The 27462-nt window shown below is 46.1% G+C and overlaps 1 protein-coding gene across 1 annotated transcript in view; it reads left to right on the top strand.

Annotated features, from left to right (window-relative positions):
• pla2g15 (phospholipase A2, group XV) overlaps positions 1-13830 on the top strand; it is a 53027-nt gene extending 39197 nt beyond the window's left edge. Inside the window, exons 5-6 of the mRNA XM_068049608.1 lie at positions 2666-2890; positions 9847-13830. Of these exons, the coding sequence (XP_067905709.1) occupies positions 2666-2890; positions 9847-10367 (746 nt within the window). The 3' untranslated portion in view covers positions 10368-13830. The remainder of the gene's footprint in view (positions 1-2665; positions 2891-9846) is intronic.
• The last annotated feature ends 13632 nt before the right edge of the window (positions 13831-27462 follow it).

The raw sequence follows: 27462 nt of genomic DNA, 5'->3' as shown, positions 1-27462 counted from the left end.
TCCACTCCAACCACCACCAACCCCCCCTCTCACCACCACCAGCCTCCCCCCCTCTTCAACCACCATCCCCGGGCTCTCCCTCTCCACCCACCACCCCCCCCCTCTTCCACCACCACCCCCACCCTCTACCACCACCACCCCCCCCTCTTCCACCACCACCCCCCCCCTCTCCACACCACCCCCCCCCCCTTCCACCACCACCACCCCCCCCTTCTCTCCCCTCTCCACCACCACCCCCCCCCCCTCTTCACACCACCACCCCCCCCCTCTTCCACCACCACCCCCCCCCCCTCTTCCACCACCACCCCCCCCCCCTCTTCCACCACCACCCCCCCCCTCTTCCACCACCACCCCCCCCCTCTTCCACCACCACCCCCCCCCTCTTCCACCACCACCCCCCCCCTCTTCCACCACCACCCCCCCCCTCTTCCACCACCACCCCCCCCCCTCTTCCACCACCACCCCCCCCCTCTTCCACCACCACCCCCCCCCTCTTCCACCACCACCCCCCCCCTCTTCCACCACCACCCCCCCCCTCTTCCACCACCACCCCCCCCCTCTTCCACCACCACCCCCCCCCTCTTCCACCACCACCCCCCCCCTCTTCCACCACCACCCCCCCCCTCTTCCACCACCACCCCCCCCCTCTTCCACCACCACCCCCCCCCTCTTCCACCACCACCCCCCCCCTCTTCCACCACCACCCCCCCCCTCTTCCACCACCACCCCCCCCCCTCTTCCACCACCACCCCCCCCCTCTTCCACCACCACCCCCCCCCTCTTCCACCACCACCCCCCCCCTCTTCCACCACCACCCCCCCCCTCTTCCACCACCACCCCCCCCCTCTTCCACCACCACCCCCCCCCTCTTCCACCACCACCCCCCCCCTCTTCCACCACCACCCCCCCCCTCTTCCACCACCACCCCCCCCCCTCTTCCACCACCACCCCCCCCCTCTTCCACCACCACCCCCCCCCCCTCTTCCACCACCACCCCCCCCCCCTCTTCCACCACCACCCCCCCCCCCTCTTCCACCACCACCCCCCCCCCTCTTCCACCACCACCTCCCCCCCCTCTTCCACCACCACCTCCCCCCCCTCTTCCACCACCACCCCCCCCCCCTCTTCCACCACCACCCCCCCCCCCTCTTCCACCACCACCCCCCCCCCCTCTTCCACCACCACCCCCCCCCCTCTTCCACCACCACCCCCCCCCCTCTTCCACCACCACCCCCCCCCCCCTCTTCCACCACCACCCCCCCCCTCTTCCACCACCACCCCCCCCCCTCTTCCACCACCACCCCCCCCCCCTCTTCCACCACCACCCCCCCCCCCTCTTCCACCACCCCCCCCCCCTCTTCCACCACCCCCCCCCCCTCTTCCACCACCCCCCCCCCTCTTCCACCACCACCCCCCCCCTCTTCCACCACCACCCCCCCCCCCCTCTTCCACCACCACCCCCCCCCCCTCTTCCACCACCACCCCCCCCCCCTCTTCCACCACCACCCCCCCCCCCTCTTCCACCACCACCCCCCCCCCTCTTCCACCACCACCCCCCCCCCTCTTCCACCACCACCCCCACCCCCCCCCTCTTTTCTCCACACCCACCCCCCCCCCTCTTTTCTCCACACCCACCCCCCCCCCTCTTCCACCACCACCCCCCCCCCTCTTTTCTCCACACCCACCCCCCCCCCCTCTTCCACCACCACCCCCCCCCCCTCTTTTCTCCACACCCACCCCCCCCCCCCCCACCACTTCCCCAACCCCATAACTGCAGCTGTGTTGGACGACATCCTTTTCTGACGTCGAGGTATCGATGAGTCTAACTTTTCTGCCATCTGATCATCAGAAGGCCAAAGCCATCAATTTCCACTCATATAAATTACATTCCCTTGGCACTGTGTACTTCCCGCTCTCTCCCTGCTCAACCAGACACAAACTGAACTTACTGCGCAAGATTGCTTATTCCACATCTGCAGCATCACCTGCCTCTGCCCCTACCTCAGCCACCGCTGTTGAAACCCTTATCCTCCATTGTGTCATCTCTCCTGTCCTCCCCACTCCATGTTCACAATTCAGCCAGCTGCAACCTGTCCTGCAATGAGTTTATTTTAAATTCCTCCACCTCAAGGCCTTGCACCTTGACCCACACTCCAGCCTTGTGTGCTTACCATGGACATTAATTCTGGCGTTTTGTGTATCCCCGCCTGCCTTCGTCCACCATTGTTGAAAGACCCTTTGGCTGCCATGATTCTGCCCATGTTTAAAAATTCTTCTCAAAACTCCTCTTTTTGAGCAAACTTTCAGTAACCTTCCTAACCCTCACTCTAACTCTGTTCTTTGCTCCATTTTTTTTATTGTATCCCCCTTTCCCACAGTAAAACACCAGTGGGATGTTTCCTATGTTAAAGTTTCTGTTTAAATGTTATTGGTTTGAATTTATCTTGAGGTATTTTTATTGATAGGTGGAGCTAACTTGGCATTTTCAACAGGAACAATTTCTGTTTAACATTACCACAGTAGAGATTCTTAAAGGCACATTTTTTTAAAGAAAGCATATTAATGTGTCGTACATCATTTCAGTGGGCCACATGTGAAGAAAATATAAATATCATTTTGTTCTTGAACTGCACAGCAATTTCTCTCCTCTGTTTTTAATCTCCAGATGAAAATGGCCAGTTTTTTAAGGATCTGCAGAAGATGATTGAATCCATGTATGAACAGTATGGTAGCCCCGTTGTCCTGATCGCACACAGTATGGGAAATCTCTACACCCTCTACTTCCTCAACCAGCAGCCCCAGGAGTGGAAGGACAAGTATATTAAATGCTACGTTGCACTGGGGGCTCCATGGGGAGGTGTGTCGAAGACTTTGCGAGTGTTGGCTACAGGTTGGTCACAGGGGCACATCAAGGGCGAGAATGTAACTTGACAACATTGTGAATGAAGCATGCATGTGGTCGTGATACATTCGTTTGTGATCATACTAAAACATTACATTATAGCATGAATGATGGCTCTATGCACCAATGCATTGTGCTCTATGGCAGATGTAGGTTACCTGACAGGGTTGCCATCTTTTCAGATTATCAGAGGAGGGACTGAGTGCCCAAATTTCTCCCTTACAACAATGGTTTAAAATGGACAGTCCCCCTTGTACCAATGATGCTCTGTTGTTAGGTGACCAGTAAAATAGACATAGGCGGGAGAAAATTGGACTTGTAGCTGAAGATGAGCAGTCGGTTGTTTTGGGTCCAGCAGGAACTGTGGAGTTCAGTTAGTGCCAATTCCCTTTCATTCTGGGCAGAGCTACCTACCCCCATGTAAAACAATGACTGGATTGCTGCAGATTTATGTCTGACACTAAGGGCTGGATTTTGTTCGCAGCCCGGTGTCTGGTTCCGTGGTGGCAGGGCTGGAGAATCGGAGCGGCAGTGGATGCCACGGAACCCGACACCGGGATAGTCAGGCCCGATCTTCCCAGCAGTGGGGAAGCTCCATAGCGACCGCTCTGCGACGGGGCCCGACTTAGCATATTTAAACAACATATTTGCATGAATTAAAATATAAACCACTGCGATCTTGCCTTTCGACCCGATCCGATCCTCAACGTGATGAGCAGCAATCACACGCCTTCACTTTCCCATCCAGGGAAAGCTGGCGCCGCCCGGGTGGGGAAGGGGTGAACTCTGCACTCTGATGGGTGGGCGGGGGAAGAGCTACACTCTGGGGGTGGGGAAGGGGTGAACTCTGGACTCTGATGGGTGGGGAAGGGGTGAACACTGCATTCTGATGGGTGGGGAAGGGGTGAACTCTGCACTCGGGTGGGGGGTGGGGAAGGGGTGAACTCTGCGTTATGGTGTGCTGTTTGCAGGACTGACAGCTTTTTAAAAATGATGCCAGCACCTGCTCCTTCAACAGCTGACGCAGTGAACGGCTTCGCCGAGGCCGCCCCCACCGTGTGATTTTGGGGGGCGGGAGGTGCGGCCACCGTGAATATGTAAAATGGACGCCCGCCATGTAATTGCAACAGTGCAGGTCCTGTGGGGGAATGCCACCCTATTCCTCGCCAGAATACAAAATCCAGCCCTAAGTGTTCATCAGAGTTCCCCACATTTGTTGTCCCCCTCTACTTGCTTCACTTTCAAGTGATCAGAGGACACCCTAACAAGATACACCTGCTATAATAAAAGCAAAATACTGCGGATGCTGGAAATCTGAAACAAAAACAAGAAATGCTGGATTCACTCAGCAGGTCTGGCAGCATCTGTGGAAAGAGAAGCAGAGTTAACGTTTCGGGTCAGTGACCCTTCTTCGGAACTGACAAATATTAGAAAAGTCACAGATTATAAACAAGTGAGGTGGGGGTTGGGCAAGAGATAACAAAGGAGAAGGTGCAGATTGGACCAGGCCACATAGCTGACCAAAAGGTCACGGAGCAAAGGCAAACAATATGTTAATGGTGTGTTGAAAGACAAAGCATTAGTACAGATTAGGTGTGAATATACAGAATATTGAACATCAGCAAGTGCAAACCTGAAGAAAAACAACCTGAAAAAAACAGTGGGTGAGCAAACTGAACAAACTAAGATGAACTGAAATAAATACAAAAAAAGATTGTAAAAAATGTAAAAAGGAATGCCAAAAAAAAAGGAAGAAAAAATAACTAAAAATGACTAAAAATGAAAGTGAAATGGGGGGCTGTCATGCTCTGAAATTATTGAACTCAATGTTCAGACCGGCAGGCTGTAGTGTGCCTAATCGGTAGATGAGATGCTGTTCCTCGAGCTTGCGTTGATGTTCACTGGAACACTGCAGCAATCCCAGGACAGAGATGTGAGCATGAGAGCAGGGGGGAGTGTTGAAATGGCAAGCAACCGGAAGCTCAGGGTCCTGCTTGCGGACTGAGCGGAGATGTTCCGCAAAGCGGTCACCCAGTCTGCGCTTGGTCTCCCCAATGTAGAGGAGACCACACTGTGAGCAGCGAATACAGTATACTACATTGAAAGAAGTACAAGTAAATCGCTGCTTCACCTGAAAGGAGTGTTTGGGGCCTGGGATAGTGAGGAGAGAGGAGGTAAAGGGACAGGTATTACACCTCCTGTGATTGCAAGGGAAGGTGCCCTGGGACGGGGACGTGGTGGTGGGGGTAATGGAGGAGTGGACCAGGGTGTCGCGGAGGGAACGATCCCTTCGGAATGCTGACAGGGGAAGGGAGGGGAAGATGCGACTGGTAGTGGCATCACGCTGGAGGTGGCGAAAATGGCGGAGGATGATCCTTTGGATATGGAGGCTGGTGGGATGAAAAGTGAGGACAAGGGGAACCCTGTCACGGTTCTGGGAGGGAGGGGAAGGGGTGAGGGTAGAGGTGCGGGGAATGGGTCGGACACGGTTGAGGGCCCTGTCAACCACAGTGGGGGGAAATCCTCGGTTGAGGAAAAAGGAGGTCATATCAGAAGCACCGTCATGGAAGGTAGCATCATCAGAGCAGATGCGTCGGAGACGGAGAAACTGGGAGAATGGAATGGAGTCCTTACAGGAGGTAGGGTGTGAAGAAGTGTAGTCGAGGTAGCTGTGGGAGTCAGTGGGCTTATAATGGATATTGGTAGACAACCTATCCCCAGAGATGGAGACAGAGAAGTCGAGGAAGGGAAGGGAAGTGTCAGAGATGGACCATGTAAAGGTGAGAGAAGGGTGGAAATTGGAAGCAAAGTTGATAAAGTTTTCTAGTTCGGGGCGGGAGCAGGAAACGGCACCGATACAGTCATCAATGTACCGGAAAAAGAGTTGGGGGAGAGGGCCTGAGTAGGACTGGAACAAAGAATGCTCGACATATCCCACAAAAAGACAGGCATAACTAGGACCCATGCGGGTACCCATAGCGACACCTTTTACTTGAAGGAAATGCATGGAGTTGAAGGAGAAGTTGTTCAATGTGAGAACAAATTCAGCCAGGCGGAGGAGGGTGTTGGTGGATGGGGACTGGTTGGGCCTCTGTTCCAGGAAGAAGCGGAGAGACCTCAAACCATCCTGGTGGGGGATGGAGGTGTAGAGCGATTGGACGTCCATAGTGAAGAGGAGGCGGTTGGGACCAGGAAACTGGAAATTGTCAAAATGACGTAGGGCGTCAGAAGAGTCACGGATGTAGGTGGGAAGAGACTGGACCAGCGGAGAAAAGATAGAGTCTAGATAGGAAGAAATAAGTTCAGTTGGGCAGGAGCAGGCTGACACAATGGGTCTGCCAGGACAGTCCCGTTTGTGGATTTTGGGAAGGAGGTAGAAGCGGGCTGTCCGGGGTTGCGGGACTATGAGGTTGGAAGCTGTAGAGGGAAGATCTCCAGAGGAGATGAGGTCAGTGACAGTCCTTTGGACGGTGGCTTGATGTTCGGTGGTGGGGTCATGGTCCAGAGGGAGGTAGGAAGAGGTGTCTGTGAGTTGGCGTTGAGCTTCTGCAAGGTAGAGGTCGGTACGCCATACAACAACAGCACCACCCTTGTCTGCAGGTTTGATGACCATGTCGGGGTTAGACCTGAGAGAACGGAGTGCCTCAAGTTCAGAGGGGGGCAGGTTAGAGTGAGTGAGGGAGGCAGAGAAATTGAGATGACCAATGTCTCGCCGACAGTTTTCAATGAAGAGATCAAGAGCGGGTAAGAGGCCAGGGTGAGGGGTCCAGGTAGAGGGAGAATGCTGGAGGCGGGTGAATGGGTCTGCTGGTCGGGGGGAGGACTCCTGGTCGAAGAAGTGAGCCCGGAGGCGGAGGCGACGGAAGAAGAGCTCAACGTCATGCCGAGCGCGAAATTCATTGAGGTGGGGGCGTAAGGGGATAAAACTGAGACACCTGCTAAATGGCTGAGGCTGAAAAATAGACCTGCAGTCTTCCATTTTACTGACTTGTTGCTGATCCTTTGCTTGGTTTCTGAAGTCATTGGGTTGGACATTTTAGAATTCTAAAGCAACATCGCACAACATTTGCTGAACCCACCTGAGTGGGAAATACTCTGGAAGCTCAGGAGTCCTTGGTACAACTAGGGCGACGCAGTGGTTAGCACCGCAGCCTCACAGCTCCAGCGACCTGGGTTCAATTCTGCGTACAGCCTGTGTGGAGTTTGCTAGTTCTCCCTGTGTCTGCGTGGGTTTCCTCCGGGTGCTCTGGTTTCCTCCCACATGCCAAAGACTTACTAGTTGACAGGTTAATTGGCCATTATAAATTGCCCCTAGTATAGGTAGGTGGTAGGGAAATATAGGGACAAGTGGGGATGTGGTAGGAATATGGAATTAGTGTAGGTGGTTGATGGTCGGCACGGACTCGGTGGGCCGAAGGGCCTGTTTCAGTGCTGTATCTCTAAACTAAACTAAACAACTAGCTCAATACACCTGTAATATCTGGGACGTGTTCACGATGCCACAAACTGTCTAGGCAGAGTAGGCCTTTCCCAGTGGCCCGTAAAAATATATTTATCTATCTAATTATCCTGCCACCTGGCAGGGAGCTGACATGTTGGTGTAGATGTCCTCCTATTTAGCAGGCTACCGTGATGAGACTTTTCATTGTAACATCAATTCCCCTTCAAAGTTGTAATAGACATTAAAAAGAGCCTTGCGAAGTCTCTATGGTTAAATGAGCAAGGCACTGGAACCGTCCTAGGAAAAGATAAATTGTAGTTATTTTGAACAACACTTGCTGGAGTGCCTGAACAAATGGCCATTGACTGAGTTCCCAATCTGTTGGTCTGCTGAATGGAGCAAGAGTCAGCCAGGGAGTCTTGGTTACACGGTGACTGGTTAGGAATCCGATGGCAGTGATCTTGGATCAAGTAATTAAAGCAAAATACTGCAGATGCTGAAAATCTGAAATAAAAACAAAGTTGTGGGAAAAACTCAGCAGGTCTGGCAGCATCTGTGGAGAGGGAAGCAGAGTTAATGTTTCAGGTCAGTGACCCTTCAGAATTGGCAGATATGAAAAATATAAAAGATTTTAAGCAAGTAAAGTGGTGTGGGCAAGAGATAACAAGAGAAGGTATTGATAGGACAAGGTCATGGAGCAAAGGCAAACAATGTTAATGGTGTGCTGAAAGGCAAAGCATTAGTACAGATAGGGTGTTAATGGACTGAAAACTGAACAGTCACAAGCACAAACGTGAAAAAAACAGTGGGTAGGCACAGTACAAACAAACTGAACAAACTAAAATAAAATAAACACACAAAAAAAAAGAAAAAATAACTAAAAATAGAAGTAAAATGGGGGGCCCGTCATGCTCTGAAATTATTGAACTCCATGTTCAGTCCGGCAGGCTGTAGCGTGCCTAATCGGTAAATGAGGTGCTGTTCCTCGAGGTTGCGTTGATGTTCACTGGAACACTGCAGCAATCCCAGGACAGAGATGTGAGCATGAGAACGGGGGGGAGGTGTTGAAATGGGCAGCAACCGGAAGCTCGGGGTCATGCTTTCGGACTGAGCGGAGGTGTTCCACAAAGCAGTCACCCAGTCTCCATTTGGCCTCCCCAATGTAGAGGAGACCACATTATGCTCTTTTTTTGTGTTTATTTTATTTTATTTTATTTTAGTTTGTTCAGTTTGTTTCTTCTGTGCCTACCCAGTTTTTTTCATGTTTGTGCTTGTGGCTGTTCAGTTTGCAGTCCATTAACACCCTATCTGTACTAACACTTTGTCTTTCAGCACACCATTAACATATTGTTTGCCTTTGCTCCATGACCTTCTGGTCAGCTATTCTGTGACCTTATCCTATCAACACCTCTTTTGTTATCTCTTGTCCTACCCCTACTTTACTTGCTTAAAATCTTTTATATTTCTTATATCTGCCAGTTCTGAAGAAGGGTCACTGACCTGAAATGTTAACTCTGCTTCTCTCTCCACAGATGCTGCCAGACCTGCTGAGTACTTCCAGCACTTTCTGTTTTTATCTTGGATCAAGTGTTGTGTGTTCCACTGTCTTGGCTGCAGGAGGTGTGCAGCTGAGAATGATTAGCAAAAGGGAGGGAATGTAGGAAATGAAGAATACTTCACCTCTCCCACAGAAAGGGGAAAGAAAATAGTATGAAATAATTGGAAATTCAAAAGGGAACTATTGTGCCTTTATCTTTTCTCATTTCATTTCAAATGCTTTTATCCCCTATTCCCTTCACTGGGTAGTGAGTCATGACTTCGTGCCTCCTGTATCCTAAAAAGATAAGTCCTGGTTTTGGTAGCAGCTCCAAAAGGTGGTACCCAATGGAGACTGGGCTCATTCCTATAGGGGCAGATAAGAAACTGGAAGGTGAATCACTTGGGTCATCTATTTAAAATTGTCATTGAGAAGAGGTTATAAGAATTTTCCTAATGCAGAGTGTTGCTGGGGCATAGAATGCTGTGCCACAGGGAATAGTTGAGGTAAGGACCATTGTATGGAAGAAGAATAGGTAAGCAATTGACTCAGGAAAAAGGTTACGGAGAGAGAAAAGCAGTGGCATTTGCTATGAATTGCTCTAGCAGTCAGCAGAGACACAGTTGGTCAAATGGCATCATTCTATGTTGGAAACTTCTATTTTATGTTCAAGGGTAAGTTGAATTTTTTTCAAAACATTTGTTATTTTCAGCCCTTTTACTCAGTGCTAAGAATGTGGAACATGCTATCACATGGAGTAGTTGAGGCAAATGGCATCGAAAGATTTAAGGAGAAACAAGTTTAACAGATGAGAGAGAAAGGAATAGACGATATGCTGATCGGGTGAGAAGGCTCCTCACGAAACATGAACACTAGTATTGACCAGTTGGGCTGAATGGCCTGTCTCTATGATGTTAGATTCTATGAATCAGCCCTACGAGGATTAAACTCTGCTTAATCTTATAGGAGACAATGATCGAATTCCTGTTATCAGCCCATTGAAGATACGTGAACAGCAGCGGACTGCCGTCTCTACCAATTGGCTACTTCCTTACAACAACACATGGCCAACGGACAAAATATTCATCACCACACCAACATACAATTACACCATGAAGGACTACCAGAAATTCTACCAGGACATCAAGTTTGAAGATGGCTGGCTCATGCGGCAAAACACTGAATCGCTGGTGTACAAGTTGACTGCCCCTGGGGTAACAATACACTGCCTATATGGGACCGGAGTGCAAACACCCGAGTCCTTTAATTACGATGTTTTTCCTGACCAGGAACCCAAAGTCCTCTACGGTAAGGGCGATGGGACAGTCAATCTGATGAGTGCTCTTAAGTGCCAACAATGGGCAGGGAAGCAGAAAGGCAAAGTCTATATGAAGGAACTGCCTTCAAATGAACATATAGATATGCTGTCCAACTTCACCACAATATCCTACATCAAAAAGATCTTGTTTGATTTGCCTCCATTATGAATTCACATTGATTATCCTGAAAGTGAGAGAACATTTTTTGTTGAGTCTCGACACATTTTTATGGTGATCTGAGGCAGTGTTGACTGAATTCTGTGTAATGAATCCATTTTTAACAGTGGTTGATATCTGGCTTTATTGGGGCATGAACTATATAACAGTCCAACTAATTTCCTTTTCTCTAACCAAGGAGCCACGGGCGAGTAGTGAACCCCTCACTCTTGTGTCACTCTGGACAGTGCATGTGTAATCCAAACAGATGCAAAGCAATCTGTTTCCCACATTTAGGTAGGCCATTCAGCTCCTTGATCCTGTTCTGCTATGCATGTTAGATCATGGGTGATCTATATCTTCACTGAAGCAGTCAACATGTAGAGTAACAAATCCCAATTAAACTTTACAAATCAAATTGGTTGTTCACTAAGACTGAGTTTGGCGGGTGGGGGAGCAGGGATGGAGTGGAATTTGTGGCAATAATTCATCATGAATATAGTTTGAGAAGTTATACAGAAGCAAACCCTATTTATTCTTTGCAACCATTTGAGGATTACAATCTGACCCTGCCCATCACTTCCTGGAAAATGGGTTTAGATGCATCCCTGACAGATTGTTTCTGAACCCTTGAACCAAGTGAGATAAACACCAGCAGTCCCTGCTTCTGAAAGGACAGTGGTTCTCAAACCTTTTTCATTCAAGGATCCCTTTTCAAATGGAACCCCCATCTGAACGTGCTGCATGTAAAGAGTGTTTTAATAATGCTTTTAAGAAAACATAGTTACTCATAGGTATCAATGAGATGGGTGTGCCTGCTTCTCATTGCAGCATCTCTAACCTCGATGTGATGATTGCTTCACTCTGCTTCCACCTCCTGGCATGCACCAACCCCACCTTTGGCCACCACTCATGCAGTCACTCTTGACCATGGTACACCTGTCACCCAAGCATGGCACCCTGGCAGTGGCCACTCGTAAGGCCGGCCATGCTCGGTAAGCATTTACACATTATTTTGCAGGCCCCCTGCAGTGTGTCTGTGCGGACCCCAGTTTGAGACCACTGCTGTAGGACATGAGTTCACTACAGAAAACCTCAGTCAATTTGGTGCCAATCCCATGTGAATCAACAAGCACAGTGTGAGAAATAGAAGTATTCCATTGGTGTGCTTTCCCTAAACTGGGATTAAGGTACATTAGCAAGGAAAATGTAGGGAACAAATGTAGTTATCGCTGATCTGATTATAGAGAATGTGCTGAGTTATGTCATCTTTAATTTTGCTTTTATAGATTCAGTTCATTAAAACCAATCCCTCTAGAATCCTAACCCCTCTCATTTTAGCATCCAACTGTATTTTGAATGCCCCTATGTATTTGCCTGTATTAGCTTGTTTGATGGATTATGGCATTGATCAGTCTGGGCACCGAAGGTCTTCCTAATTTTGTATTTGCTTTCCACTAATTTGAATGCACCTCCTCGGGACCTATTTTAAGTTGACACTGTTCAAAATGGAGAGGATAATAAGGCCATTTCACCAGAGCTGAAGTCCCTTGATTTCTGAGGGCAAACCCACTGATGGTTAGGAAAATCAAATCTTGTCCTTTTTTATCTTTCTAGCTTCTATGGTTAGAGTTATTTAACTTTTTATGGCTTTCAGCCACAAAGATTAGAGTATGGTTGTGCAATATTTTGTTTGTGCTATTGATAAATAATTTAATTGTTTATTTGTGTGCCTTTTTCACTTGTGGACTTTATCACTGACTGTGAGCCCATCTGTTTAGTTGCCTCTCCTGCTTTCCCACCAACAACCACCCCCCCTCCCCACCAACCTTTCCCCTGCCCACCATGCTATATCTCCTTCCAGGCCCCCCTCTGCTCAAACCCATGTCTTTATCCAGTTTCTCTCATATCCGGCCTCATGCCCTATCCGAAATCATCTTGTCAACCTGACCCACTTCCTTTTCCTTTTATTCCATTCTCATGAAACTGCTGTCCACTCGACTTCCCTTTCTAGCCCAGATGTTAGCTGACATTATTAATGAGGTAATCCTGGGTTTATAGTTACGCTAACAGGAATGTTACGCTAACAGGCATTAGGAGGGGAAGTGAAACATTTTATTGTCTAGCAGCAGTAAAGTGGCATCTAGATTTAGATAAATATCATTGGCTTGTGTACATATTTGTAAAAAGGTTAAATATGAGTAGCATGATACATGTGGCACGTCCTCCATTTTGAGATGGCGGGACAGTGTGAAAGGATATTGATTGCTCTGTTAGTATTCGGCCAAGTTGAGCAATTTGCATTACCAAAGCTCCTTCCTTTCCTTGCCCTGTCCCCACACTCTGAGACAGTCCTTGGAGAAAGTTTTGAAAGGAGAGTTGTCACGTCCAGATGGGGACCAAGATCCTGGCTTTGATGGTTTCTTTGCTCCTAATGACAATTCAATGAAAAACAGGACTAGTGCACCCACATCAGAAGAGGTGGAGGTGGCCTGTGTGGAAGGAGGTAGCTTTTTTTAAAAAAAAAACAGCCTTTGCTGTCCAGTTTACATTTTCAAAAGTTTCCAGACAATTCAAAACCTAAACTGTTGACTCTCTGTGAAAGTTTGCTTTTAATGTTGGGTGTTGACAATTTCCTAGGTAGAGTATAATATTTGAATGGTATATTTTAATATTTAGTACAATATAATTATAAATGTGGCATATTCCGAATATTTGGTCAGATTTGACCAGGGATTACTTATGGATATGAATATTTTCTTAATGTGGTTATATTTTTGATATGTGGCACATTTCCTCATGGTGCCAAGTCTGGGTGCAGCCATTATGCAACCTACTACAGGTATAAACTATTTCCACAATTGCTGGTTCCTTGTCCTCCATTCTGATGGGTGTAATTCCTGAAATCTTCCAGGTTGCACCATGATATTCCTGGTAACTGATTGATTGTAAGCTTCACAGCCCTGTTTATCAGGGGTAGTGTCTCTATCAATGGGTAGCCCAGCAGCACTCCATTCCCTACCTTCTGCTCCCAATGGAGACTGGTGCTGCATGAGGTGTGGGAAATGTCAGAGGCACATCAACGAGCATAACATTTTGAGTGCTTCATGAATGAGCAGACTGGTGACTTGCCCTGCCCCTTCTTCCCCACTGCCCCCCCAGCCCTGCCAGCACATGATTTGAGGGGATGGGGTGGATGTGGAAAGTCAAATATTTATTACTTTGAGACACTGAGTTGATGGTTGGCTTGATGTCTCGGTCTGTAAGGCTGGTAACTATTGTGCGTTAATGCTGTTGCCTGTACCTCTACAGTTGCATACCCAGCTTCTGTTGTTGACATTGTGCTGGTAATGTCTCATGTTTCATGGTGAAATACTCTTTGACAAATGCCAATATTGCTTCACTAAAACCACTGTGTCTGTTTCTACTAGAGTGTTATATTTTTCATTGGATAATAAACTTGACAACACCCTGATGACATGTGCCTGCTTTCTGATTTTCTGCTTTAACACCCAAGGATGGTCAGGAAAAAAAATCTATAGGTGGGGGTGGCAGCAAAATGTGGTACCTGCTTCCCAGGTCTGAAAGTATCAGTGTGTATAATATCAAGACTTTGGCAAGTGGAATTGGTAACTTGTCTCCACGGACCAGCACAGAGGATTCGGCTGTTGTCTTTGCTTTCCACCAAGCACAGTCACAATTGCTCATTTTATGGTGTGTTTATTCACTGCTCGAGCAAAATGTTAACATGTTTCACATGACCATGCATGGAGGTAATTTGAAGCCTTGAAGTGATCTGTGATTGGCAGTCACACCAGCTTAAGCACCTAACAAACTCCAACTAAATGGACCCAAAATTGCACAGGCCTTCCAATGTATTCTGGTGGGAGTTCAGTGGAAGACCCCAGAAATGGGCTAAGACTCAGCCTATCCTGGTGTTGGGAGGCCTTGTCTAGAGTGGAAACTTCCTCTGCCTTATACATGGTCACCTTCATCAGAGGAGGTGGGGACTCCCTACCCTGTGAGTTGCCGCTTCCCTAACCATAGTGGGACCTGGCCAAATGCTGGTAGCTAGTACTTCCAGTGAGAGGAGACCTAACAGCCTCCAGAAGGATGCAAGTGGGACTCACCACAAGGAAGAATCAAGGCAGTGGAGCGGTTATTAATAAACTTATTGGCACCCTTTCAAAGAGGAACTAATTTTTTTGGTGGGTGGGGTAAGAACCAGGTACCACTCCACCTCAACACCTCAAAATACAACCACTGGATCTAGCCTGTGTGGGCTAGCAGGTTCCAATGTGCTTCTGGTGCATGAATATGCATTGCCTTCACACTGACCCCATTTAACTCTGGCACAGTCAGCAATGGAAGATACTAGGGGGAACAATCCTGGTACAAGTGGCAGCATTGCAACCTGTGCCATTTTGGTACCAGACTGTCCAACCCCTGCTGCCTAACTACCAGGGTTTACATCTTTGGCTGGGGCTGAGTAGTGTTACCTCCACTTCGACTGACTGTCCAATCTAATTGTTTGATACCCACAGAACAAGAGGTATATAATGGCTTCTGGTCTACAATCTCTCTCCCACCCACTCCCCCACATTCAACAATATTCTGTCAAATTGGATGAAATAATTTTCTGCTGTGCTGAAACATTTTGAAGGGTTTGTGCCTCCCAAGCCTGAATGTTTATTTTTAAAATGCTCTTTGAAAATATTTTTTTGAATTAAAAAAGGGACCAAAGTTAAATGTAACACCAGTGAACCCAAATAGGTGGTGGTGCTCACTCGATATACAAAGAACACAGGCCTTTGTGATCCCTGCTCTAGGTAATCCTTCTCCGTTACAGGCTGTGGTAGGGTTCCATCAATGTATTTTCACCCATTGGAAGCAACCTGTACTTAACTGGGACTCTCCTAGAGCCTGTGATTTTATTCAAAGTAACTGATTCCTATAGCTAGTTATGGCACTTACAGGACTCTAGCAGTGGGATTGTAAAACCAGCATACTGATTTTCATTGGTGCAACCACAAGCCCTTATAAAATGACATGGTGAAATATCAGCCTTGGTTTATTTAGACAAGTGGCTGATTTGTATTATCCATCATTTCATCACTTAGTTTTTTTGTGAACTTTGGTAGTGGGGAGATGGGGTTCTTTTAAAATCCTTCACCACTCAGAAATGTACATTATTCAAAGTTTAAAATTAGTTACCTATACACTTCCTAAACCCTGTCTCCAACTCAAGTGGATGGAATTAAAGGGCCTGTGAATTCTCTGGGGCTATTGTCCATCTTTGGCTTTTGGGATAGAGCATTCTTCAGAAAACCAAAGATGGGTGTAATTTTCCAACTTGCTGCCTTCCATAAACTAGCATGGAGCAATAGCTGCCTATTTATAGAAGCTAAAACTGGGCATTATCTATAACCAGGTGACCAACAGGCGCAGTGGTTAGCACCACAGCCTCACAGTTCCAGTGACCTGGGTCCAGTTCTGGGTACTGCCTGTGTGGAGTTTGCAAGTTCTCCCTGTCACGTTGTGGGTTTCTGCCGGGTGCTCCGGTTTCCTCCCACAGCCAAAGACTTGCAGGTTGATCGGTAAATTGGCCATTGTAAATTGCCCCTAGTGTAGGTAGGTGGTAGGAGAATGGTGGGGATGTGGTAGGGAATATGGGATTAATGTAGGATTAGTATAAATGGGTGGTTGATGGTCGGCAGAGTCGGTGGGCCAAAGGGCCTGTTTGTGCTGTATGGCTATGACTCTAATATGTAGCACTGGCTTTTCACCCAAACAGCAATGTAAAAACCTAGCCTATGATATCTCTGCTCTTTGTGAAAACAGTATGGACACACCTAAAGGTTGCACAGCAGTGGCCAAATCCTCTCATTACTGAGAAACCAGCCTAGCTGAACATGCATCTAACTTATTCCAGATGAAAGGAGATTCCAGTAAATCCAATGCCTCTGTGACCCACTCCTATTTATGTTCACATGCATGTACGCATTTTCCTGGACTCACTGTTCATCAGGAACAGGAGACATTGCAAATATTTCTTCTCCTTTGCACAAAGCACCCGAGGACCATTATATTAAGCTAATTATTGATGTTTGATGCATACTTTTACTTATCCCCTCACTGCTCACGCTGAGCCAGACTGTTCACAACCTCAGTCAGTGCCCAATTTGACCATAAACAATTTCAGGCCCTCAGCCTCTCCATCGCTCAGCCTGCTTACTTCCACCCCCATCTGCTACCGAAACATTCATCTATGCTTCAATCATGGACAGTCACAAATATTCCAATGCTCTGCTGGCTGGCTTCCTGTTTTCCACCTTCCATAAACTTCAGCTCATCCAAACCTCTGCTGCCTGTAGCCTGACTCACACCAAGTCCTGCTCCCCCATTATCTCTGTGCTTTCTGATCTACTTTAACTCCTGGTCCATCAGCATCTTGATGTTTAAAATGCTCATTCTAGTGTGAAAATTCCTCTGTGGCCTTATCCCTCCCTATCTCTGTAACCTCTTCCAGCCCTACAACCCTCCAACTCTGGACTCTTGTGCATCCCCCATTTTCACCTCACCGCTGGTGGCTATGTCTTCAGTTGTCGAGGTGCTAATCTCTGACATTTACCTCCCTAAACCCCTCCACCTCTCTATGGCCATGGCTTTAGTCACCTGTCTTCATATCCTAAAATGTCCTTTGGCTCAGTGTTAAATTGCTGTCTGATTACACTCCTGTGAAGCACCTTGGGACATTTCCCTCTGCTAAATATGCTATATTAGATTAGATTAGAGATACAGCACTGAAACAGGCCCTTCGGCCCACCGAGTCTGTGCCGAACATCAACCACCCATTTATACTAATCCTATATTCCTACCAAACATCCCCACCTGTCCCTATATTGCCCTACCACCTACCTATACTAGTGACAATTTATAACGTTCAATTTACCTGTCAACCTGCAAGTCTTTTGGCTTGTGGGAGGAAACCGGAGCACCCGGAGAAAACCCACGCAGACACAGGGAGAACTTGCAAACTCCACACAGGCAGTACCCGGAATCGAACCCGGGTCCCTGGAGCTGTGAGGCTGCAGTGCTAACCACTGCGCCACTGTGCCGCCCACTATATAATTGCAAGTTATAGCAACCAATGGATATATAGCAATAGATCTATTGGGCGTTGTGATCTTTAAGATGGTTTATGAATGGTATGACATAAATCCAAGTTTAATAATAAATTGTGGTTTTTATTTTTACTGTATATCCTGTGTTCCCTCTAATCTCAGACATAACAATTTCATTTCTGCTTCTTCAGCGGGTCATGGGGCATTCCAGTATTTGGAAGATAGCAGTCAGCTTATGAAATGCTCATTTCCTACTATGCGCTAGTAGCATTTTTGAGGCACATTTACAGTTGGCAGTTGTGTGGTTCAGGCTGTGGGGGAAATGACAGCTGTGTACCAATAACCACATTTATGCTACTGAACAGTAGTGGAAGGGTGCTTTTCTGAATGGAGGGATGTGACTAGTGGTGTTCCGCAGGGATCAGTGCTGGGACCTTTGCTCTTTGTAGTATATATAAACGATTTGGAGGAAAATGTAGCTGGTCTGATTAGTAAGTTTGCGGATGACACAACGGTTGGTGGAGTTGTGGATAGTGATGAGGATTGTCAGAGGATACGGCAGGATATAGATCGGTTGGAGACATGGCAGATGGAGTTTAATCCGGACAAATGTGAGGTAATGCATTTTGGAAGGTCTAATGCAGGTGGGAAGTATACAGTAAATGGCAGAACCTTTAGGAGTATTGACAGGCAGAGAGATCTGGGCGTACAGGTCCACAGGTCACTAAGTGGCAACACAGGTGGATAAGGTAGTCAAGAAGGCATACGGCATGCTTGCCTTCATCGGTCGGGGCATAGAGTATAAAAATTGGCAAGTCATGCTGCAGCTGTACAGAACTTTAGTTAGGCCACACTTAGAATATTGCGTGTAATTCTGGTCGCCACACTACCAGAAGGACATGGAGGCTTTGGAGAGGGCACAGGAGAGGTTGGATAAACTCTGTTTTCACTGGAACGACGGAGGTGGAGGGGCGACATGATAGAGGTTTACAAAGTTATGAGTGGCATGGACAGAGTGGATAGTCAGAAGCTTTTTCCCAGGGTGGAAGAGTCAGTTACGAGGGGACATAGGTTTAAGGTGAGAGGGGCAAAGTTTAGAGGGGATGTGCGAGGCAAGTTCTTTACACAGAGGGTGGTGAGTGCCTGGAACTTCTTGTCAGGGGAGGTGGTGGAAGCAGGTACGATAGGGACGTTTAAGAGGCATCTTGACAAATACATCAATAGGATGGGAATAGAGGGATACGGTCCCCGGAAGTGCAGAAGGTTTTAGTTTAGGCAGGCTTGGAGGGCCGAATGGCCTGTTCCTGTGCTGTACTTTGTTCTTTGAAACTGGCTGATTAATCCTGGCATTTTTTATAGATCTATGATTCTCATGTCCCCTGAAAGGGATGCAATACATAGATCTCACTCTCTGCAACTTGAAATATCAAATGTCCTTCGAGTGCCAACAGGCCCAGGACCGATTTATGCCCTCGGTCCACTCATTTATAAGTTCCACGTCATAGGTTGTGACAATGAAATAAACACATGCTGTAATAAAACAAATGAAATATCCAGAGCAGCCTGTTTATGTAATAACTATTTTTTTAAAAATACTGTTTAAAACACAATCTTGTCACTTTTCCATATGTTAATTTTTATCATATTCTAATCCATTTTTAAGTAAAGTACATGCTATGCTTCTGTGAAAAAAATCTTACATTTGTATAGCACCTTTTCCTGGCTTTGAGACATCCCACAGCCCTTTAAAGCTATTGAAATTGTTCCTTTTCCCCAACTGTTATCAATGTCCTCATGTAGCAAACACAAGAGCCAGCATAGGCCCACAATAATGAGCAGATCATCTGTTCTGCAATTGAGGGATAAAGTTTGGCCAGGACATCTAGGATACCCACCCTGCTCTCCTTGGAAGTCTACCAGGGATCCTTTAAGTCTGCCCAAGAAGACAAATGGGGCCTCGGCTCCATGTCTCATTTCAAAGACAGCACTCTTGCATTCCTTCAGTACTGCACTGGAAGTGTAAGCTTAAATTTTGTCCTCAAGTCTCTGGAGTGGGACTTGAACCCACGACCTCTCACCCCAATCTCCAACCAACCATTTAAAGGTGGCTGCAACAGCAAAACAAGGTCAGCTAAATGTCTAAAATGCAACCCAGAGGATAGCTGTTCGGTTAATTGAATGCTAAAGATTGTTATACACCAGATCAGTAAACTCAGCTGCCACGATGTGCTCTCATCTCCTATTGATTTCATTAAAATTATCCAGTCACCGACACGATTCAAACTGGTCACTATGCTCAACAATACCAACCAGAGAAAGGCACAGAAAAATTCTTAAGTCTGATCAATACTTTGGTGTAGTAGCAATACTCCAGCCCTCACCATTGCCTTAGACAGAAATACCATCAAAGTAATAGCAAACTTTTCTAACCAAACTGTCTCCTGAAACCATCTTTTCTCAAGGAAATATTTATGGTGAACAAGTTACTTCAAATGCTTAGATGACTAGCATCAGAATATTCCCAATCATCATGCAAATGAGACCTCATAGCTGCAATCGAGATTTTTTTTTATTGGAACTGGGTTCAATTTTTAAAACAAAGTGATTCCTGACAACGCAGCCGGCCAATGATGTCAACAGGCTGTGCCAAGGTGCGTACATGCGCAGACGGTCTCCTGCTCTCTGCGCTTCGACTTGCCAGGCCTGGTTAGCGCATGCATCGATGACGTCATCGCGTGATGTGTGCATATTCGGGCAACACGCCTGGTCGACCTCTGCGCATGCGCTTTACGCGTTCAGCAATGCAACGCTAACGGGTATTCACCCATGCGTCAAGCTCCGCTCCCCACCTCGCTGCTCTCTCCGGCCGTTCTGTTCCCCCACCCCCGGCCCGCTCGCTCTCTCCCCATTGTGTGCTGCCACGTGTTTATTTGAGCAGCGTCATCTTTAGTCCTGGCAGCTGCCTGAAGTCACAGACTGTGATGTTTTAGTGGCACATGTGCATTTGCACATGTGCCACTGCAGTGCCACCTAGTGGTATCGTTGTCAACACAGCCTTTTAAAAAAAATTCTTGGACTGTACTTGCTGCTGACAAGCATGGGATTTATTGCTCAACCCTGAATGCCCAGAGAAGGTGGCAGTGAGCAGTTTGCTGCACTCTGACTTGTTATGCTACTTCAAAGGGTAATTAAGAGTTGACCACACTAGCATAGGACTAGATTTTGCTCACATTTTCTGGATTATTAGTCCATGCCTCTGGATTACTAGCCCAATTAACATACCAACTTTAATACCACACCCATCACATCGAATAGTTTGTAAAAATACCTACAATGCTAATAACACACCATCAGTGATAAATTTGCTTCATGTACATCATGTGGTATTGTCAATACATGTAATTAGCTAGATCTGCTTTGTAGCCATTTTTGAAAAAGGCATGGGGCTGAATTTTACTAGACCCGCGAACGCCGAGAAGGGCCTGCCGCATATTACCAGAGGCGGGGGGATCTTGGTGCGTCCCCCCTGCGCCCCACCCCCCGGCAGTGGGCCCTTCATCTACATATTAAAATGAGCCTAAATGATATGCAAATAAACTTACCTGCAGGCAGCGGCCATCCCATGTGAATTTTACAGCCGCCTTTGTCCTTCGCGCACCTTTGGAACTCCGTTCGGAGGTCCGAGGCGAGAACCTGGTGGGGAGGGGGGAGGAATAAAATTTTCGGTGGTGGGGGGAGCGGCAAAATCAAATGCAATTGGGTGAAGGGATGGTGGGAAGGGGTTGAAGGTTTAAGGAAATAAGGTTCGGAAGGGAAGGTTGTTATGGCAACTTTAATGTTTTTGTGGTGGGGGTTGGACAAATATCATTGATCATTCACTGAGGGGGTGGGAAAGGGGATTTGCAGTGAGCATAACATTTTTTTCAAAACCTGACACTTTAACCATCGAAATGTAAGTGAAGGGCTTGAAGCCCTTTAAAAATGATGCCATCGCTAGCACAGTGGCACCAGACACTGTTGCCAGGGATGTGGCGGCCGTCCCCTCCAAGTCATTGGGGGCGGCCGCACCACCCCCTCACGTAATATCTTGGGGGCTCTTCGGCGGCACTTACGCGTCACAAGGCCAAGTTCAAAGCATGCCGCTGCAGAGCGTGGCACGCGAATGAACTTCAGCCCATGGTGTTGGTCTGTTTTCAATCTAACAGCACTTACCCAGTTTTCAATCACTCCTCCTCAATGGCATCAATCTGTCTAGTTTAAATGATTCTCTATAGCTTCTTCAATGTTCCTCACAAATCTCATTGTTCCTGCTTTGTTCAGATAGTGCCCATCTCTCCTGTGCCAGTACTTTTGTCCTGCTTACCTGTTGACTACCTACCGCTCTCATGAGCAGCCTCACCTGGGATCCAACATCCTCCCGTTCCAATTATTTTGAAGGATTCTCAATATCTGCCTCTATGTTCCTTGAACTTTTCAGTGTACTTGTTTCATATAGGTGAAACCTGCCTGTCCTGTTTGTCTTATTTGTCCTGAAAATATTCCCAGAAACTTATAAAAGTGACACTATTATTTTTACAATACACGGCTGCCATTTATTTTCATCCTCAAAGTTCCTTGATGAACTTTCCACCTTCACCCCAACATCTGAACATATTGGAGATTTTTACTTTGAACCCTGCAGTCAATTTTATGCCCCCTATATTATTTCTCCCTCTTCATGGATCTCCTGCCACACTGCTGACAGGAAGTCAAAATATATTGTATTTTATCTGAAATGGTTTGGTTTTGGTGATAGGGTATGGTAACATAGTATTAATGTTATTGGATCCATAGTAATGGACTAATAATGTGGAGACGCAAGTTCAAATTCCAACATGGCAGTGTGAATTTGAGCTCAATTAATTGAATAAATCTGAAATAGGAAGCTAACATCTGAGTGTGACCATGAATGAAGCTACTAAATTGTCGTAAAAACACATCTGGTTCACTAATGTCCTTTAGGGAAGGTGCCATCCTTACCCAGTCAGTCCTATATGTGACTCCAGACCCACAACAATGTGATTTATTCTCAACTCCCCAGCAAGCCATTCAGTTGTATCAAACTGTTACAAAAAGGTACCAGACAACCCTGTAAAGGTCCCCTCACTAATATCTGGGGACATATGCCAAAATTGGAAGATATGTCCCACAGACTAGTCAAGCAACAGCTTGAAACAGTCATACTCACAACCAACTTCCAGCCAACATCCCAGGATATATCCTGTCCCCATGGTCCCAGCAACACAATCTGAAACCGAAAATGCTCTCCCGAAAGCTACCTCATGTTGCTTGTGCAATTTTAATGAGTAATTAACCTCAGTCTTTCTTAATCTGCCACCTTTAATGCATACCTATAGCTTTTAACCAAAACCTCCCATTGTCAGTCACAAGTTATCACTCCCAATTGCTTGTGCTTTTGCACGCAATCCAACCATGTGATTTCAATCAGCTGCTCAAACAACAAACCTACTGCCAACCAGCTAGGAACGTCCCACTTGATAGACTGCAAATTATCAGCAAGTAAAACACATTTTCTGTAAAAACACCAGTTCCTCAGTCCCATTTCTATTAAAATGCAAGTGCTCTATTTGTGTCAAAATACAATTAATTAAACGTGGTGATAGGAACAATGGGCCAGAATTCACTAGAGTATGCCCAGTGAGTTGGACTTTTTTCCCTCACCTTTCATCTTGAAAATCTTCACGTAATGTCCTCGAGGCCCTGCAGGAAAAGGAGATGGTGGATCCTGTCGGATGGTTCCCGGAGCAGACTGTCAAAGGCATTTGGCAGAATGCCGCATCACCATCACTCCCTCTGCATGCTGCCCACCTCCTTCTGGAAAGTGCCTTTGCAAAGAAGGTCTGGAAAGAGAGGCAGTGGTTTTTGTCGAGGTTCATCCCGAACAGCTGCATGACACGGGACTCTGTGCTCTATAGGCTGTTCCCAGGGACACATACCGAGGCAAATATCAACTGCTGCTGGAGGACCATCAACTTGGTGAAAGATGGTCTTTGGTCTGCCCGAAACTTGGTCTTCCAGTGCAAAGAGTTGTCCATGACTGAGTGTTGCAGACAGGCACATTCCAAGGTCCAGGACTATGCACTGAGAGACGCACCAAAGCTTGGGGCAGCCGCCACAAAGACTCAATGGGGAAAGGCCACAGTATAAGGCCTGCTTGCCATTGTATTCAGAGGGGCAGAAAACTGTGTAGAACCCCTTGGGCTCTATGATTCATCTGAAATGCACATGGCAGATATCACACTTAATTGCAATTTTATTGAGACACCTCAGAATGCCACAGGCTGCGTGGAAAGGACTTGAACCGTATTGCACTTACTGTAATGACCAATTTGAAATGTTATGGAATGTACGTATAGAAATTTTATGAATAAGGTATATTTCTGCAAAAGAAAAATCTTTTGCAAATTGACAATATGGCGAGGTCAATGGGCTATCTATAGGTCATATAGGAAACAGAAGCAGATGTAAGCCATTCGGACCCTCAAGCCTGCTCTGCCATTCAACTAGATCATAGCTGACCTTCTACCTCAACGCTATTTTCCTGCACTATCCCCATATCTCTTGATATCTTCAATATCCAGAAATCTATTGATCTCTGTCTCAAACATACTCAATGACTGAGCCTCCACAACACTCTGGGGTAGAAAATTCCAAAGATTCACCACCCTCTGAGTAAAGAAATTCCTCCTCATCTCTGTCCTAAATGGCCTACCTCTTATCCTGAGACTGTCCCCCCTGGTTCTTGACACCCACCCCCAGCCAGGGGAAACATATTTACTGCGTCAATTCTGTCAAGCCCTGTAAGAATTTTGTCTGCTTCGATGAGATCATCTCTCATTCTTCTAAACTCTATAGAGAATACAGGCCCAGTCTCCTTAATCTCTCCTTATAGGACAAACCCAGCATCCCAGGGATCAGTCTGGTGAACCTTTGTCACAATCCCTCTATGTTAAGTATATCCTTCCTTAGGTAAGGAGACCAAAATTGTACAAAATACTCCAGGTGCGGTCTCACCAAGGTGCTACACAATTGCAGCAAGACTTCCTTACTTCTGTACTCAAATCCTCTTGCAATCAAGACCAAAATACCATATGCCTTCCTAATTGCTTGCTACACCTGCATGTTAGCTTTCAGTGACTCATGAACAAGGACACCCAGGTCCTTTGGACATCAATACTTCCCAATCTCTTACCAACAAAGACATACTCTGCATTTCTGTTTTTCCTACCAAAGTGAATAACTTCACATTTTTCCACATTATATTCCATCTGCCATGATCTTGCCCAATTACCTAGCCTGCCTAAATCCCCTCAACGCCTCTTTGCATCCTCTTTACAACTCACATACCCCTAATTTCGTGTCATCAGCCAACTTGGAAATTTTAAATTTGGTCCCCACATCCAAGTCACTCATGTAGATTGTGAATAGCTGGGGCCCCAAACACTGATCCTTGCGGTACTCTAGTAGTGACAGCCTGCCAACCTGAGAGTGACCCATTTATTCCTACTCCCTGCTTTCTGTCCAATAACCAATTCTCAATCCATGCCAGTGCATTACCCCCAATCCCAAGTGCTCTAATTTTGCTTACTAACCTCTTGTGTGAAAATCCAAATACACCACATCTACTGGTTTTCCCCCTTATCGATTCTGCTAGTTACATCCTTAAAAAAACTCCAACAGGTTAGTCAAACATGACTTCCCTTTCATAAATCCATGCTGACTCTGCTCAATCCTACCATTATTTTCTAGTTGTCCAGTTATCACATCCTTTATAATAGGTTCTAGCATTTCCCTACTACTGATGTCAGACTAACAGGTCTGTAGTTCCCCATTTTCTCCCACCCTCTTTCTTAAATAGTGGGGTTACATTTGCTACCTTCCAATCTTAAGGAAATGTTCCAGAAACTGTAGAATTTTGGAAGACGATCACCAATGCATTCACTACCTCTACAGCCACCTCTTTCAACACTCTGAGATGTATATCATCAGGTCCAGAGGATTTATCAACTTTCAGTCTCATTAATTTCTCTAGTACTACTTTACAGTCCATTTCTTGCTAGTTTACTTTTATATCCTATTTTCTCCTCATTAGTTTCATACTTAAAGTAAAACTCCTTTCATATTATGGTCATTCTTCCTTTACGACGAGATTATTAATTAGCCCTTTCTCATTGCATAATACCAGATCTAAAATAGCCCGTTCTCTAGCTGGTTCCTCAACATACTGTTCTAGAAAACCATCTTGTATACATTCCAGGAATTCATTCTCCACAGCATTACTGCTAATTAGATTTACTCAGTCCATATGTAGATTGAGATCTCCCAGATTTCTGTATTACCTGTTATATTCACCTCTAATTTCCTAATTTATTCCATGCCTTTTATTACCACTACTGTTTATAGGTCACCAAACAACTCCTACTAATGTTTGCTGCCCCTTGCTGTTTCTTAGCTCCATCTAAACTGATTCTTCATCTTGATCCTTCGATCCAAGATTCTCTCTCATTAATGTAATGATCTCATCCTTTATTAACAGCAATACCGCATCTCCTTTTCGCCTATCCTTCCTAAATGTTGAATACCCTTGAACATTCAGTTCCCAGCCTAAGTCACCTTGCAACCATGTCTCCGTAATGGCAATTAGATCATACCTATTTATTTCTGTTTGTGCTGCCAATTCATCTACCTTGTTGCGAATGCTGTTTGCATTCAGAGTGCCTTTAAGGTCAGAGTCATTTATGGCACAGCAGGAGGCCATTCAGCCCTTTAATTCTGTCTTTTTGTTATCTTCACACCCTCTACCTTATCTGCTGGCACAGTCTTAAGTTTGTATGCTCTGTCCGTTCCTCCCACTCTCTGATTATCATTACCCCTATTGCTACCTTGCTCTCTTCCCTTGTCCTCTGTTTAAACAATCACATCTTCCCTTACTTGATCCCTCGCCCCCACTATTTAGTTTAAAGCCCTCTCTACAACCCTAGTTATATGACTCAATACCAGCAGTTAGTCTCCTTAACCACTGAAATAAGGATAAAGAAACAGAGCGAACAATTTAAAAAAAAAGTGTGAATTATAGACAAATCAGGTAGAGAGAAATAGAGAGTGAAAGAAAGATTTGATTGAGATAGGAAAAGGGAAAAGCAATAAAAAAAAAAATTAAATAAAAAGCAATTTAGTACCTGTAAGTGTGAGACTGCACTGTTTTTAAACTGTTCTCTTTCTGGGTGTCCGAGGTTGAATGGCATTGCAGAAACATAAATCTCGTTAAAAGGGTCCTAATGTGAAATACTAGCCCTAACTTTCGGTGGCATGTTTTATTCATATTTACAGAGCAAATCGAATAATTTCTTGAAACTCACAGGGGAGATCCTGTTTTCACAAGGCTAACGGTGAAATGCCGCAAATCGTAAGGCAATTTGCGGCAATTCTGAACTTGGCACATCTTCCTCACCACAAATTTTTTTAAAAATTTGCAGCAACAATGCACGCGCTTTAAACTCTGTTATTTTCCCAGCAAATTCAGAGCTAGTATTATGCAGTGATCTCACCTCACTGACAAAGAAACAAATAAAATAGCCTCCAGGTCTTCAAAACATACCCAGAAACAAATATATGCAGAAACACTACTGCAATCCTCAAACCTTAACGCTAACAGGCATTCAATCCAAACCATGTCAAAGATTATCACCGTTGTCACATTTCCAGTTTTTAAGGATGTTAAATACAGCTTTAACATAAATACATTCCTAGAATCCTGATTTAATTTATATGGTATCTGCACACAGTTACACATGGGCTACTAATTTCAAACCAAAATTCGCACTATTTTTAAAGAAATAATCACAGGAAAAATGGAAAATGCTATATATCCAGACTGCAAAAAATAAACAGGATTTTTATAAGTAATTTCATGCTCCTTGGAG

Source organism: Heterodontus francisci, chromosome 17 (assembly GCF_036365525.1).
Source record: "Heterodontus francisci isolate sHetFra1 chromosome 17, sHetFra1.hap1, whole genome shotgun sequence".
Classification (NCBI taxonomy): Eukaryota; Metazoa; Chordata; class Chondrichthyes; order Heterodontiformes; family Heterodontidae; genus Heterodontus; species Heterodontus francisci.
Note: the sequence above shows the minus strand (reverse complement) of the source record. Positions and strands in the feature narration are given on the sequence as shown.